Genomic DNA, 17,620 nt, shown 5'->3' with positions numbered 1-17,620 from the left:
TTTTCCTAGATATCAATGGCTTGCATTCAGCCTTTTTGGTACACAGAATTTCTGATTCATGGCATCATCTTTTAGCATTGTATAGGCAGTAGATGAAGTGTTGAGATGAGAGTACAGAGCAATTTCACAGCTTGTCTTTTGAATGTTGATGCATCAATCTTCAAAATTGAGTATGATATATCTAACCTAAAACAAGTTATTGTCTACACAAGTATTTTGCCAATTGACAGTTCGTGATCTTTCATTGAATTTATATGCCTTATTCATAGCCTTCACAAGTCGATGTTTGGAACCTGCTATTAATTAATGGTTTGCTAATCGGACTGACTTCTTCAGTTGTGTGATAAACAAAGCAAGAATAAACTAGAGGTGTATGTCAAAGAACCATCTCAACCCAAAAGCTTAAGCTGTTAGGTGAGGTCCCAGGATATGATTTATATTATTCTCTAACACACCCCCTCAAGTGAAAGTCCTTTGGGCTTGAAACTTGCACATGCCCACTTTACCTTGTGTTTAATTTTTATCAAATAAATGGGGATGGTGAGATTCGAACTCGTGACCACTTGGTCATCAAGGCTCTGATACCATGTCAAAGAACCATCTCAACCCAAAAGCTTAAGCTGTTAGGTGAGGTCCCAGGATATGATTTATATTATTCTCTAACAGTGTACGTAAAAATAAATTGGTTTGTTAAGAGATTGGTAGTTGATAATGATATTGAATACACAAAAACAAGACAGTTGTTACGGATTTCTGTGTTGTCGGGGATAATGAAATGATGTTTGTTTGTTTTTGTCTTTTAAAAAAATTTCTGTCTCAAATTAATTTTTATTTTGTGTTTTCAGATTATTTTTATATATTGATATCAAAAATAAATTTAAAAAAATAAAAAAAAATATTATTTCAATATATTTTCAAACTAAAAATACTTTAAAAAATAATTGCTGCTACAAAACCAAACAGAAATCCCATGGAAATTTCTGTTATTGCAGTGATCCCAGAGACTAGGTTTTAAAAGCTTTACCTTATTTTTGTGTCTCCCTAATAGCGACTTGTCAAAAGTTGCTTATAATTGCCAATGCATTTCCTAGTTTTGGGCATCTGTACCCAATCTTGTTTTTAAAATAACATAATTGGAGGCTGAGGTCAACTGAAATAATATCTTAATATCACTCCAAACAAATATTGATCGCACCATATCTTTCCAACTTCCAAGTTGCCAGCACTGAAAATTTTAATGAACTTGTCTTGCTTGATGAATATCTTTTGTCTAAATAACCACAAGTCTCACACTTGAAGCTGGACTACCGAAGTAAAAATCACCAGGTTTTAGTTGTATGGTGGAATATAACAAAAGTATCTATTTTCAAATTGTAGCTTTATTGCATATCAGTGGAGTTGATTGGATGTCTGCTTCGAAATATTATGCTCCAATCTAAAATGTCTTAGTTTTATGGTTCTAGTCTTAAACAGTTGGGACTATGAAGAAACGAGGAGCAGATGGCTTCATGTTGCTCTTCCAACTATACCTAGGAAAACTGAGGCATTAGAAAACTATTTTTATGGCCAAGAATAGAATTTACCACATTCTTCTTCATATTTCTCCGGGCATCCCATTCTTGATAGATCATTGTGTGAAAAGACTAGGATACAAAACAGCAACAGCTACAGTTTCGTATCGCATTTGGATACGAAACTTTGGTGGGCGTTACTCCATGTATATATATACACGTATGTTGTATGGCCTGTGTTCAAGCATTTCTGGTGTTTACATGGGCTTCATAACCTTCAGAGTGCAATCAAAATTTGGAAAAGAGATTCAGCACAGCAAAGCACATGAGGAACCAGATTATGTATCAGGGGTATATATGACATAATGAGGAAACATTGCCAAGCATAATCAAATCAAGCTGCCAGTTTATGGAAGTCCTGCAAGTGTCCCTACTTGTTTCCTCCGAGCTGTTTTTGGAGAGTACTCACTACATTCTTTCCCAATTGGAACGCCTTGGTGAGAACATCAGGGTTAATAGGTGGATTAGACCCAAAGACTGCATTTGCAATGGTGATGACGCCGGGATTTTGGCTACTCAAAGCAGCAATAGCAACTGCATTAGTCTTTGCAACATGGAATTGAAAATGAACGAGGCCAGTTGGATACACGAAAACATCTCCTGGGCTCAAGACTTTCGTGATAAGATGATTATCTGGATTTGATGTGACAACACCAACATGGAGGGTGCCCTCTAAAACTAGCAGAATCTCTGTTGCTTGACGGTGAATGTGGGGGTGGGTTCAAGCCGCCATTTGGTGGCATAGTCGTCTATGCGAGCCAAAGATAAGCCCCAGGTATTTGACCAACATTTAAGAGTTACATTTGATCCAACTCGATTCCTAGTGTTTCTAGGAATGTTGAGCCCCGAAAAGAAATTATTTGCCGTGGCAAGCTTTGGGTCTTTGCGGGACATCCCATTCACAAACGCTGTAAAAAATGTTAAAAGCAATCTGTTAATTCAAAGAACACTGAAAAAACTTAAAATAAACATCGATGGTAAAAAAAAAAAAAGACAGGTAGTTTTTTCTTGATTTTTTTTCTAGTTGTATGGGCTTAGCCTAAAGGATTGGAATTTTCTAGTTGTTTGAACAAGCCTAAATGATTAGAATTTTCAGCCCAAAACCCATTCCAGACCTAGTGTTACTTAACCTGGTTTGTCCAATTCTGATGGGCATATCCTTTATGCTTTTTTTTCAAATTTTTATGAGTCACCAACTCAAAATTTTCATGCATAATAATTTTTTTATGCAGTGCAGGTAGCATCTTTTTTACCCCAATAACATACCATCATCAATATTTTTTTTATCAATAGCAAGCATGCCATTATAATAATGTCATAACACATCAACTAAGAGCCATCAATGACCATTCATATCAATATCAACATCAATATTTCCTCCAATAATACAATTTTTTTAATGAAAAAATTCCAAGATTTTGATGTATAAATACACTTAATCACCAAACAAAAAAGTTAGAGCACAGGCGTATAAGCCAAACAGCATTTTTTAGCCTAGCCAAAGCAAGCTAAATGATGTAGAAGTTAGCCAAAGGCTATGAAAGCCAGACCAAACTAGGCTAGGCCATTCAACTTCTAAACTAGATAAGCTATCCCTAACTTTGACTTTATTTTTCTCAACCAATATATTTTTCCCTTTAGATACATATACATACATATATTTCTTGACCATACCTTTCATTATCACACATGCTGAGGTGAGGTGTTAGCTGTTATAAAAAAATATATATATATTTTATGCAATACTTGCCTCCTATAAAAATTGAATCAAATATAAGAAATCCTAACAAGTTTTGTCTCTTCATCATGATTATGGGCATGATATATAAGAGTGCCATGCACTAAAAACAGAGATAGACATATTAATCTACAAAGGATACCTTAACAATTTCTTAAGGAGATGCAACTGAACAAACATGAAAAAATTATTATGATGCACTGGAGACAAACATGTCTCTTTTTAAATTTTTCAAATAAAAAACAACAGTGTTTCTCCAAGTTTCCATAAAAATCTCTATGTCCCCATTAAGCGTCCATGCCTTCATATGTATCCATTAAAATTCTACTGGTTTGCATGACTACTTGTTTACAAAAGAATTAATGATCATTTTCCAGGTCTCCGTGACCATTTATTTCTAAAAAAGGATCAGAGAATATCCTTCTTCAAGTCTCCATAATCATTTGTCCCCAAAAACAATTGGGATCCTTCTTCATTCTTTGTAACTACTCATGGAATATTTTCATCTAAAATACGTTCTCAAAACACATATATAAACCATATTATTTTTAGACTCGTGTCTTGTTACTATACTGCTTAACTTCATAAGAAACACAATTAAATTCTTCTCTCTTTAAAAAATGTTACAAAAATTTACATGAAGAAATTTCACATGGAAAACATTAACAAAAAAGGCATTGCCATGATAACATTTTCATGCGAGCATGACCAAAAAAAGATCATATTTATGCAGTAAGTATTTCCCCTTATTTTTGTTGGTTAAAATCTTCAAAACATGCATGTTTTTTTTTTTAGGGGGGGTGTTAACTCTCAGCTTCTAATAATGGACAACTCTCAGTATTTAAAAGAATAAAGCATACCTTTATTTAATCACTAATGATTGTATATATAAGCCTTTACAGAGGAAAAACAAAAGAACAAACTTCACGTTATTACTTCCTAAAAACATGGTGAGAAATCTAGACTAATTCAAATATTATTCTGCACTAACAGATTACCCCAACATCAGGCAATTATTAACTGAAAAACATTAAAACTTAATGCATGCTTCAACATATCCTCTCTTAAACTGAATTGCAGAATTGCAATCAGTTTACTAACTTCAAACACATACCAAGTCTATCACGCAATTTTAAGAATACTTCTAATTTGAGAGGCTTTGTCATTATATCAGAAAGTTGTTCTTGTGTGATGCAGGGCACCAATTCCACAGTTCCCTCTCTTGTCAAGTCACATAAGAAAAGAAACTTTACATTTATATGTTTGCTCCTCCCATGCATGATTGGATTTTTCGATAGTTTTATGGCCGAACTGTTATCACAAAAAATGGTTGTGCATTTACTTTGAAAATGTCGCAGCTTTTCAAGAACTCATCTCAACCAAACTCCTTGGCATGCACAATATGGTGCTGCAATGAATTTAGCCTCTGTAGTGGACAGGGTTACAACTGGTTGCTTCTTTGAAGACCAAGAAACTGGTCCAGTTCCAAGCATGAAGATGTAGCCAGAAGTGCTTTTCCTATCATTAATATCTCCTGCATAATCACTGTCAGCAAACCCCACCAATTCTTCTTCTCCACCTCTTTTGTAAGCAATCCCCAGCTCAGCTATTCCCTTCAAATATCTTAGAATCCTCTTCGTAGCTTGCAAATGTATTTCAGTAGGCCTTTCCATATATCTACTAATTAAGCAAATAGAGTACATTAAGTCTGGCCTGGTAGCAGTTAGATACATAAGGCTGCCAATAATTTGTTTGAACACTGTTGTATCTACAGCAGCTCCTCCCTCATTCTTTGACAATCTGGAACCTGGAACGATTGGATTCTTTACTGAGTTGTTATTCAGCATCCTAAACCTCTCCAGCACTTTATGAGCATATTTCATTTGATTGATAAATATTCCATGATGATCCTGTATGACTTCTACACCAAGGAAATACTTTATTTTGCCAAGATCAGACATGGCAAATTCCTTCTTCATCGACCCCTTAAATCTCTCAAACATATCCTCATTGTTTCCAGGAAAAATCAAATCATCTACGTAAAGGCTTACAATGAGAATCTTACCTCCATCTTCAGTTTTCACAAACAGTGTGTGTTCACAATAGTATTTCTCAAAACCCTCTTTAATGAAGTACCCTTCAATTCTGCTCTACCAAGCTCGGGGAGCTTGCTTGAGTCCATATAAAGCTCTTCTAAGTTTGTAAACCTTATGTTATTCTCCCCTCTTTGTGAACCCTAGTGGTTGATCAACAAATACATCTTCATTTAATTCTCCATGCAAGAATGCACTTTTCACGTCCAATTGATACACAAATCAGCTCTTTTGTGCTGCAAGAGCAAGAACCATTTTGATAGTATCCCATCTGGCCACCAGAGCAAACACCTCATTGTAATCAATACCATGCTGTTGTGAGTAATCCTTTGCCACGAGACAAGCCTTAAACTTGTCAACCTCACCCTTCTCATTAAGTTTGGTCTTATACACCCATTTCAGTCCTATTTTCTTTGCTCCTTCTGGTAATGTTGTTAACTCCTAGGTCTCATTCTCTTCGATGGTTTTGATCTCTAATTTCATTGCTTCTCTCCACTTCAGACTTTTGAAAGCATCTTCGAAGCACACAAGGTCTTCTAAATTAGTGAACATCACAAAATTTTCAATATCATCTTTTTCTAATAATCCTTTACCTGACACATAATCTTGCATCCAAGAAGGCTCTCTTCTGTTCCTCTCTTAAGCTAGATTTAAAGAACCTTCTGCATTTGCATTTAAGTCTCCAGATGGAGAATTAAAACCTCCTCTGTCTCTTTCTGTTCCTCTCTTCTGTTCTTGACTTTTAAATCTTTTAGTTTCAAATCTGCAATGAGCTTACGTTGTGTTTCTGTTGCTTCTTCTGTTGCTGCAGGTATCTCGTTTTCTATCAAATCCCAATACTCCTTTGACCTAAGAAAACTCTCTATGAGTATAGCCCAATGATCATAATGATCATCAAACCGTGGAATCGCCAATTGAACAAAGCTATTGTTTTCTGTTGCCATAATTATCCACTCTCTTTTTTGTTTGATCACTCACTCACTCTTGCTTCTTCCTTCAGAAACTGTAGTTTCTTAGAACACTCAATCAGGCTCCTGTGATGTAGCTCTGATACCACTGGTTAACTCTCAGCTTTTGATAATGGACAACTCTCAGTATTTAAAAGAATGAAGCATACCTTTATTTAGTCATTAATGGCTGTATATATAAGCCTTTACAGAGGAAAAATAGAAGAACAAACTTCACGTTATTACTTCCTAAAAACGTGGTGAGAAATCTAGACTAATTCAAATATTATTTTGCACTAACAGATTACCCTAACATCAGGGAATTATTAATTGAAAAACATTAAAACTTAATGCATGCTTCAATAGGGGGGCGGGTTTCTAAATTTTTTTCCAGCCGTTTGGGCTAGCCTTTGGCTAGAATTTTTACCCAAAAAACCACCTTAGACTTGGTGCTGACCCAATCTATCCAATCTTGTCCAACATGCTTTTTATGCCTTTTTTTAGATTTCTATGAGTCGCTCACACAAACTTCTCATGCATATAATTTTTTTATATTAACAACTTTTTTTTTGCTATTTCTTTACAGAGCGGGTAACATTTTCTAACCTAATGGAAGACCATCACCAATGTTTTTCACCAAGAACTAGCATGACATAACAACCATGACATGATACATCAATCAAGAGCTACCATGGCTAGCCAAACCAAAACCAACACCATTTTTTTCCACTAATGATATAATCTCCTATCCATGAAGAAATTCCAAGGTCTAAGTCACAAGACAAGAAAGCTGAAGCAAAAGCAAGCCTACAAGCTAGAGAGTAATTTCTATCAAGACAAGTGCTAACTTAAATCAACCAAATGCCATAAAAGCCAGGACTTCGGTCTCAAAAATAGCGCGAACTAGGGCATGCTATAACTTGACTTTGAAGATGTTTCCTGCTGAGAACATGGCACCAGGTGACCTAATATGTGATGGCCCTCGTAAGGGAAGGCCATTGTCGCATGCATGTACTATTCACTTATTCGAAAGAAAAGATCTCTTCCTTCTTGGCTAGCCAAAAATGCTTCTCGGGATGGCCGGATGCTATAACTCAGTGAATCGTGCAGCCTGTAATGCATCATTCAAATCATTACCCTATTATCAACTATAATTACCGATGGCGCGATTAAAGGCCTACCATGGCGGTGAGGGGTGGCGAATACCATAAAAGCAAGAGTTTTTAAAGACTGTTGGGAAAAATGCTCCTCCAGTGGCTAGGTGCGATAACTTGGCCATGAAAGTCAAACCAAATCAGGTTAGCCATATAACTTCTAGACCAAATATACACTTTTTAACCTTCATTTTATTTTCTCGTATATTTTTCTCATTACATATATAGACATAATGACTTAAACATCTTTCATGTTCCATAAAAGACTTATTTATTTTTTAGATAGTCACCATTCAAGCCCATCAACCTAGCTGTCCAAAGCTAATATGTGTGAAGTTTATCCACGTATTCCCGCAAACTTGGTGCCATTTATTGCAGCACAGAAATCCTGAAGTGGGCTGGGGTCGTAGGCACATGCAAATAAGGAAGCCAGAACCCATAATGCAAAAGCTACAAGGAAAAGATCACCCTTAATAACGACTTAAGATTATTAGTTTCAAAATTTTGAGGTGTTGAGGGTGAGTAATCTTGCCTGACAATGTATAGGTGATGTTCTGAAGCGGTAGTGTCCGTCATCTCGAAGTTGATGAAGCTCTACCGAGTAGATAGTAATGGTTAACTGACTAACTACTCCTCTTTTAATTTATCGCAGTGATGATTTATTGTTGAAGCGCTTCATCTATATATCTTTATATAATTTTGAAGGCAGTTGTGGTAATTCCAATCTCAAATTTTACGCTACTCTATCTTCTTCCTCAGTAATTATTCAATGTGGACTTGGACTTGTATTCCTACATCAAAGTTCAAAATTCAAATTCAGACTTTTTTAGTCTTTGAAAGGACTAGAACACTGGTTCTTGATGATGAAACGATTGGTCCTTAAACCTAGGAAGTATGATGTTTGCTGCTTCTGTATAAGCTTTCCCAGAAATTTCTTTCACATCTCCCCAATCTTGGCATCCATTTTTCATGTCACCACATACATGACCATGGCTGGCCTCTTCATCAAACCATAATTTCAAATCTTTCTTGATGAAATGGTTCCAAAACTCAGACTGAAGCACACTGTAGTTGTTTAAGAATGGAGTGGTGCCATGAATAGATTTCCTTGATAAAATAAAATCTGTGGTCAGACTTGGTGATTTAATGGGTTTCAGAGGATTTTGATGGAGTGGAAATGGCAAAAAAAAATAAAAAAAAATAATGGGTTCTCGAGTCTGTATTTGGATGTGTAGAGCAGTCGGATTCAGGAGAGAAAGTTCATACGGAATTGGATCAATTCAAATGGATAGCATCACTGAGAGTAAAGAATGTACAAAATACTGAGTGGGATTGAGTGCTCCTATAGTGTACATAATTTACTGGATAGTCTCCATTGATCCTATCCACAGATATCTTGAAAAATTACTGAAATCTGCATGTCCTTATCTTCTTGCCAATAGTTCTAGCACTTATAGATAACCATCCCTGAACAAATTATGGAGAGCCATTATAAATTCCTAGCGATAATTGTTTGAGTAATTATTGTTTAATCCCTTTGTTTTTAGAATCATAATTAGCTAGACCCTTTGGTTTTAAAAACTGGCAATTGATGAAAGCTAATGACTTTGAATCCTAGGTAGTTTGCTGCAAATATATGATTAAAATCTTGTAAAACCATAGCTTCCAGATGATGAAGAATTTGTAAAAACTATTAAAGTGATTTTGGGTGAGGGAGGCTCAAACTCTCAGGCCACCACATCTTTTCAAGTGCGTTTCCATGTGGTGGATGCTTTTTAAAATTGTTATTTTGTCACAATTTGTTTTTATTTTTATTCGGATATATATTAAAATTATTTAAAAACATTTTAAAAATATTATTTTAATATTTTTTCAGACGAAAACCAATTTAAAAAACAAAAGTATAAACTAATGGAGTTAAAATAGAGGGCCCTGCTTACTTCTGTGTCTGAAGGCCTCCTTTACTGGCCTTGTCATTTTTTTGACTAACAAAAATATGGATGATTAGACATTAGGTATGCTTTCAAAACTGGTCTGCGTTTAGAATGTGCTATACATATATTTCACTACTTTATTTGGTGTGGTTTCAGTTGGTAATCCACTTTAAGCTATGATCCAATCTTAGACGAGTTTAGTAGCCAGTCCACTGCATCGTTTCAACTTGTATACCTACATAATTATTGGGGGTGAAGTTGACCTTATTGTTCAGGAAAATCCTACATCTACAATGAAAATTATTTATTCTCCACCTAATTCTTTTTTTTCCCCTCCAAATTCCGGTAGTTAGATTATATAGAGACAATCTTTTTTACATAATGTCTTCCCTAGAATAATAAATGGGCTATGTGACCTTTTTCTTTCTTTTTTGGTCTTAAAAGTCGACATATATAGTTTTCACCTACCAAGACTATGTATTTACAGTATATTTTTCTCATATCCTTCCATCCATCAGATTCTAATTTCTGATTGAAATTGTTGAAAATAAAATTATTAGTCAAACTTCACTTACAAGTTTAAAATTTTAAAATCTATATAATTCACGTATAAAAACTTAAAGACAAAGAGATTAGAAGTTCGAATCTAGTCAACTTCATTCTCTTTAGTAAAATCAAGCACAAAATATTAGTTGGCAATGCAGTTTTTAACCTTAAAAAGCTTTTACTGTATTAGAGTGTAATATGAGTATCATAAAACTATTCTTCGATTCTTTGTCAATAACATATACTCTTGAAAGAACTTGTGCTCTTTCCCTTACATCATTCTATTCTCCTGCGGCATGGAATGTGCTTCCCGGTTAGAAATAAGACAGAAGAAAATAGATTAGACTGTCTGAATCTCCCTTTCCCATGTTTACGTAGTGTTTATTTTTGCATTAAAATTATATTTTGTAATATTTTTAATTTTATTTTGCTTAAAATTAATTATTTTTTATGTTTTTAGATGGTTTTGTTATACTGATATCAAAAATAAAAAAAATATTATTTTTATATATTTTCAAAACAAAAAATACTTTGAAAAGTAATCACTATCACACTTACAAACACTACCTTAATTGTTTTGATTGTGCTTGTTATTTTAGAAGCTATTGCTCTTCCAGAGTTAAGAAACAAGGATACTCCGCTTCTGTCCAAAACCAATTGTTGCATTTAATTGCAGGGATTGGACATCAAAGACACAAAATTTTATGAATTGCGGTTATGACAAAGGATGCGAGGATGTTTCCTGATACTCAAGAATTTATAGTAAAAAAGCTGTAGAAGCCCTGTTGAAATTTGGTCCCTTTATAGACCCAAGAAGTAATTGTTTGTATGTTTAGACTTGAAACATAGAGAGGGCTAATTAACGAACTTAAACATTATATATGTCATCCAAGATAAGACAGGAACACATTGAGGTTTATAGGAAACCATTTTATTGTATTTTAGTATTATAACATAACATTATATATGTCCATGTTACACGTCTTAATCATTAACTGTTTCCTCCAAACAGTTTTTGAAGATAGTTCACTATGTTGATGTCCAAATGGAAGGCCTTGGCAAGAACATCAGGATTGATGAGAGGATCGGACCCGAACACTGCATTTGCTATTGTAATAGTACCAGGATTTTGGCTGCTTAAACCAGCAAAGGCAACCGCAGGGGTTTTGGCAATATTGAGTTGGAAGTGAATGAGGCCAAATGGAAACACAAAAACATCTCCAGGATATAAGACTTTGCTGATGAGACGATTATCTGGGTTTGATGTGACAAATCCAACATAGAGTGTGCCTTCGACGACTACTAGAATCTCTGAGGCACGAGGGTGAGTATGGGGTGGGTTTAAGCCACCATTTGGTGCATAGTCAATGCGAGCCAAAGATATACCAAGCGTGTTAAGCCCTGGTATTTGATCTACATTTAAGAGAGTAACATTTGATCCAACTCGGTTCCCTGTGTTTCTGGGAATGTTGAGTCCTGAAAAGGAGAAATCATTTGCTGTCGCCATCTTCGGGTCCTTACAGAATTTCCCATTTACAAACACTGCATAAAAGAAATGCTGGTCAATTCATGCATGCATGAGCAAACAAGGGAACAATTTTCATGTATAGCTAATAACAAGCCGTAAGAGGCTGCAGCTTCTTATGAAATGTAAACGATAGATGTAAGAAGAATGCATTACCAGCAGCCTTGGGATCATTGATGGCTACACAGAAGTCCTGAAGGGGACTGGGGTCAGAGGCAGAGGCAATTGAGGATGCCAGAGTCAAGAGAACAAAAGCTAGTAGGAAATGAACACTTCTCATTGTAGTGAGGCTCTATAACTTAACACTCTTTTAGCTGTTATTGCTTGAGTTGAGGGGGTGAGAATTCTTGCATTTGAAAGGAGTCTATTTATAGGGGTTTTTCCGGATATTGTTATCTATTTTTTATTTCTGCGATAAGAATCTTCCTTCAACCACTACATGCATTTGTCATCCTTCGAATATTCTAGCTTCTTATGCTTGCATCATTAGACTCTTGGGTACGCAAGATGTCTTGTTACAAATTTAGATGCACTTTTTTCCTATTTTCTATGACCAATTATACCTGGGAAAAAGCCATAAAAACAACACAGAAATTGCCAAACCACTTTTTGATCCCTTAATTATAAAATTGTATAATCGAATCCTTAGTTGATCAATTTGGAAAAGCAGTTATGTATTGTCCACCAAATAAAGTTGCATTAGCCAACATTAACGAGTATAATATCCTTTGTATATCATCTGGTTTTGATCATATAACGCACAATATTCCTACAGTTAGTGGAAAACCCAACGCAGATTTAACACCAATTTATTAATTGAAGTATTTATTAAGTAAAATTGATAGTTTAAAAAACTTAAATTTTAGAAGCATAAGAGTATCAAGAGCTTACATATGATTTTAGACATTAAGAGAGATTAAATGAAAATAAATAAGTATAGTTGGAGGGAACTTGGATACTCCGAACCTTTATAAATTTATAAATATTTAATTTTTTAAATTCTGAAAGAAATATAATACTACTAAAAATTTAAAATAAGTAATGAATTAAATAAATTTAGCCTAGATGAATTACAAAAGATATTTGGAAAAAATGAAAAATCTTCAAACAAAATAATAAGTGCTATTGTATACACTAATGATACTGTATCTATATAGGTAGTGAGAATTAATAATATATATATTAGAAAAAAAATTTATCAATAAATAGGATTATATATTGAAACTAGAGGAATTGAAATCCATATATTTTGATATCAATGCCTAGGATTAAAAGAAAAAGTAAAAGACAAAATTAGCTAAAAACAAAACATTCTAAGATTTATTGTGACCTGAGACTCATTAAAGGCATCAATTTTGGGCAAGACATAACTCATATCTCTCATTTTCAGCATGCCGATGACACTCTTATTTTCAGTCCTGATAATTTCTCTTCTCTTCAACATACATTAAGAGAATTCTAAGATGCTTTGAATTGATCTCAGGTTTGATGGTAAGCTTTCATAAAGATTTATCATTGGTGTTGGAATTGAGGATCCATTTCTGTTTTTTCCATGGAAGTTGGGAGTTCAAGAAGCTCTACTCATACTGCAAATAGCCTTATGTGTCGGAAGGAGGGGTTGTCTTTCAAGTATTTAGGCTTGCTTATTGGTGTTTTGTAGCCTATTATTAGCAAAATAAAATTTAGATTAGCTAATTGTAAAGGGCGTCATCTATTTATTGGTGGAAGGGTTTGCTTGATTAAATTGGTGTTGAACAATCTGCCAATTTATTATCTTTCCATGTTCCCTATTCCAGCTAGTGTTGCTGCAAATATTGAAAGAATGATTAGATCTTTTCCCTGGTTTGGTGAGGAGGGTGGACAGAAACCGTGTAATGTTAAATGGGCCTTAGTTGTTCTTTCAAAAAAACATGGGGGGCTTGGTATTAGATCTACAAGATTCAGATTCAAGTTCAAGTTAGCCCAAACCCAACTTAAGTTAATCTTGATATTGGTTGAACTCACCCTTTATTTTTAATATTATTTCAAGTTCTTAATTTTTATTAGTAAGTGGACTTTGTTGAGTGTTTTTGCTTCTTTAATTTTGATCGGTATGTCTTATTTGTTTCATGAGACTTTCCTTTTAGTTTTGATTTAATGTTTTAGACGCTCTATTATTATCATGTTTTAATTAAATTTGAATTTTAACAATGTTATGAGTATTATGAATTATTTTTTTTATTTTAATTAGTGATAAGAAGTTTTGAATAATTGTTTGGTTTTATTAGTTTTGAATAACATAATATTTTGAAAGATTATGAAATGCTGTGTATTTTTAAATAACTTGTTTTTTTGTTATGTCTGTTAAGAGACTTAGCGTAGATGGAGTTTCTTTCGGCACTGCTCCTGTATTGCCGATCATGAATCCGAAATTCAGGTCGTGAAAGGATCTATCCTAGATAAAAATAATGCCCTGCTATTCAAATGGTTGTGGAGATTTGGATCATTAGGTTCAGGTTCATGGAAGAATGTTATTTGCAATATACATAATTTGGAAGCTTCTCTTAGTTTTCCATCCCCTCTTGTTAACCTTTCTAGAAGTTTATGGTCTAATATTATTAATGTTTGTTTCAATGATGGAAAACACCAGAATATTGTCAAAAGGGAGGTTTGTATTTTGATTGGGAATGGTAGAGATACTAGTTTTTGGCATGATGTTTAGCTTGGAGACTCTTGTTTGGTAGTTTAATTTCCTAGCTCTACAGTCTCTCTGTGGATCAGAAGTCATTTGTGGTAAGTATGGGTATGGAATTTCAGATGGAAGAGGGCTATTAGAGGTAGAGAGGTGAGGTGTTTTAAGGATCTTTTCAACTAGTGCTGTTCTCTGTGGTTCTACATTGTGAAGTTACTGATAAGCTGATTTGAAAACCTAAATCTAATGGGGAGTATTATGTCAAATCTATGTGTGGTATGTTATCTACTTCAACAGTACAATCTAATGTATGTAATTCCTTTAGTAGGATATAGAAGGGACTAGTTCCTCTTCAGATAGATATTTTCTGTTGGATGGCAATTTTTGGTAAGATCAATACTAGAGGAGTTTTGGTTTGCAGGGGAATTCTTGATGCTAGAGATGCTAGCTGTCCTTCTTGCTTGGTCTTAGAAGAATCTGTAGACCATGTTCTCATTCATTGTCCTAATACTTTGCATATTTGTGCTAGGTTTATTGATTGGTGGAGTATATCTTAGTCCTGCCCAGGAAATTTGTCTGATATGTTTCAACAACGGGAACATCTTGTTCATGGGAGATTTCAAAGAAAGGTATGGTTCATGCTTTTCTTTGCAATTTCATGGTCTATTTAGCTGATGCGTAATGAATTAGCCTTCAATAAGAGGCTAGCTACCTGATTATGATACTGCTTTTCTCTTAATATTGACTAGACTGTGTGCATGGATCAAAGCTATTTTCTCATATCTTCCTTATTGTGCACTCGATCTATTAATCTCTGCTGAAGGTTTAGTTTGTTGGGATAATATCAAATGTTTAAGGGTTCTCACCTTATGGAATCCTCCTGATTTGTATACTCTAAAATGGAATGTTGATGGCTCTTCTAAGGGAAAACTTGGACCTGCTGGAATTGGAGGTGTATTACGTGATCATAATGGCATAGTGATGGGATTTGTTTTCCAGTCTTTATAGGAATTAAGAAGTCAAACGAGGCTGAAATACTCGCTGTAAACAAAGCCCTAGAATTATCCTCTTCAAAGAATACATTTTTGGGAAGGAATTTCATTATTGAGTCTGATTTCGCCTATGTTGTTAACTGGATGAACAAGCACCATTTTATGCCCTGGAAATGTCATGACTTATTCATTTGTGCCTTTCGTTATGCTGATCTTTTGGGTTCTGTATCTTATTGTCATGTTTTAAGGGAAGCAAATCATATGGTTGACAATCTGGCCAAACAAGGGGTTAATAGAGTAAGTGAGTTTCTTGCTTGGATTTGATATTGTGCTTCTTTTACTCTGCTCCTTCCATATATGTAATTTTAATGGCTGTGATATTAAGTGAACATATGAAGATTGATCAGGAACTGTTGCTTTAGTGACTTACCTCGCATGAGGGTGATCTCTAAAGCTTTTTATTGCCTTGCTAGGGTCCTTTGCCATTTCTTGGCATAAACTCTGTTGCTTATATATATATATATATATATATATAAAACGATCAAATTATTGTGTTATATATTGTATCATGGTCCTTATAGTTAATTTTGAGTTGGACCTCTTAAATGAGTTAATAGTTCTGCAGCTTCTTTTATCTTCTAGACATGATTTTTTTAAGGTGCATTTATGGGTGGGAATTTACACACACACACACACCGGTTAAGAATTAGTGGAATGCGTTGGTTATACTTTATATACACAGATGGACTCAAAACCTTATAATATATGTTTTTGGTATCGGTTATATTTGTCACACCTGGACATTACAATGAATAATTAAAAATAAATCTTATTGGAAAAAAAAAAGATAACTGACATCTTGTTTTTTAGAAAAAAATGTCTAGTTCAAGAAGTCGCCACTTAGTATTATGGTCATTAGAAACCCTAACTGGTCAACAGAGATTCTATGGTATGACACTGGTTACATGAAGAGGAAGATGCTATCACCCCTTAAGTGTCTTACCTGAGGCAGACTGCATTACTGGTTTTGTCTAAAATTACTAAGAATTTGTTCTCTTTTCTTTTTTTATTCTTCAAATCATGTTTCTGACTTTAGTGTCAGTGAATAGTATATACAAATATTTTCAATTCTGACGTTGGTAAATACTGCACAAACTAAAAAAAATATGATATTATTGACTCTGGTGTCAGTGAATAAGTTCGCAAAATTTTGAATTTTTAATGAAGAAGAAACATTTTTTCTATGCCTTTGTTCTTTTGTTTACCCTTTTATTATTTGCTCTTTTTAGACAATAATAAAAAAAGCATTACACAACAAAATACGAGGAGCTCACAAATAAATCAACAAAGATCCTCAAATATTTTTTGATATTGAAATGAGGCTTGTTTGGCCAAATATCAAAATAGAAAGAGATAAAAAAACATGAATAATACATAAAGATGTGTTTTGCCAAATACAACCTTATTAAAAGAAGTTTGGGCCAGATGGGCCTGAGACCCAAACCCAGCCCACTCTTTCTCTCTTTTTTTTTTTCTTGGAGGGTGGATCTAACCCAGCTGTATTGGATGGGTTAGACCTAGCTAGCTCGGCCTGGTTACAAGTTCAGACCTCGGGCTAGGCAGCAGGCACGCCCGAACTAATTATCGCGCGTGCATTGCACAATTACCTTCCCACCGTTTAGCAATTTAGAAAATGCAGAAACTGGGCATGAGGAAGAAGGGCGTACCTGGAGCTGTAGCTTGAAGGTGAAGATGATGGTGTTGGAGAGCTTGAGGTTGCTGGTCCAACGTACTCCTTCTCCTCCGCTTTTTTCCTTATTTTTTTTTTTTATGATTCACGTGGGGTGTTCGGGCCAGCTTGCGCGCACCACGACTATTCCCCACGGCCCACTGGACATCCTGCAAGCCCAGGGGCAGGTTAGGCACCGCGGGGGTGACAGGCGTGCACATAGAGGGTCGAACCCGGGACAGGAGCGGAACAAGTCACACGGTTGACCACAGCAGCTAGGCCCTCAAGTGCCCTTGTTTTTATTTTCTTTGGTTGTCTGTTCGTCGTCTGTCTCTCGGTTTTCTCCCTTCCCTCTTCGAGTCCTTCTTCGTCCCGTGTTCTCTATGTTATTGCCCTTCTTTGTTCCCTGTTTTTTTTCTGTTCGCTCTTCTCTCTGGGAAAAATTCCCGGTTCCCTCTGTTTTTTTTAGCCTCTCTGTTTTCTTTTCTCCCCTCTCCTCTCATCTTCTCTCCTGGTCTTCTCTGTCTTTTATAGGCTTTTCTCGCGCAAGGCTAATCCTTATCTTCCCCGGGCGCTGATCTTCATGTGGAGATAGAATTTGAGACTCCGTGTTTTGGTTGGATTGGGACACCAACAATCCTGCCATTGTTGGACTGTTGGTGGTGGTTTCCTCCACGCCTCAATGGCTTGTTATGGCCGAAGGTAGTGCACACTAGAGGG

At 35.2% G+C, this 17,620-nt stretch overlaps 1 protein-coding gene and 1 pseudogene across 1 annotated transcript; both read right to left on the bottom strand.

Annotated features, from left to right (window-relative positions):
• Positions 1–1,941: 1,941 nt before the first annotated feature.
• LOC133668108 (germin-like protein subfamily 1 member 20) lies at positions 1,942–8,079 on the bottom strand (annotated as a pseudogene).
• Positions 8,080–10,974: 2,895 nt separating this feature from the next.
• LOC133706277 (germin-like protein subfamily 1 member 7) lies at positions 10,975–11,829 on the bottom strand. Its single transcript, XM_062131775.1, has 2 exons — positions 11,665–11,829; positions 10,975–11,525 (listed from the first exon to the last, which is right to left on the bottom strand). Exons 1-2 carry the CDS (start codon positions 11,786–11,788, stop codon positions 10,975–10,977), a joined length of 675 nt encoding a protein of 224 aa, XP_061987759.1. The 5' UTR covers positions 11,789–11,829.
• Positions 11,830–17,620: the final 5,791 nt, after the last annotated feature.

Source organism: Populus nigra, chromosome 11 (assembly GCF_951802175.1).
Source record: "Populus nigra chromosome 11, ddPopNigr1.1, whole genome shotgun sequence".
Taxonomy (NCBI): Eukaryota; Viridiplantae; Streptophyta; class Magnoliopsida; order Malpighiales; family Salicaceae; genus Populus; species Populus nigra.
This window is presented reverse-complemented; position numbering and strand designations above follow the sequence as displayed.

What these genes read in the sequence shown, in the direction of transcription:
- LOC133706277 (XM_062131775.1), bottom strand. Translation starts at nt 11,788, where the DNA reads ATGAGAAGTGTTCATTTCCTACTAGCTTTTGTTCTCTTGACTCTGGCA. An exon ending in CAATGATCCCAAGGCTGCTG is followed by an intron (nt 11,526 to 11,664) that starts GTAATGCATTCT and finishes TCTTTTATGCAG; the next exon opens with TGTTTGTAAATGGGAAATTC.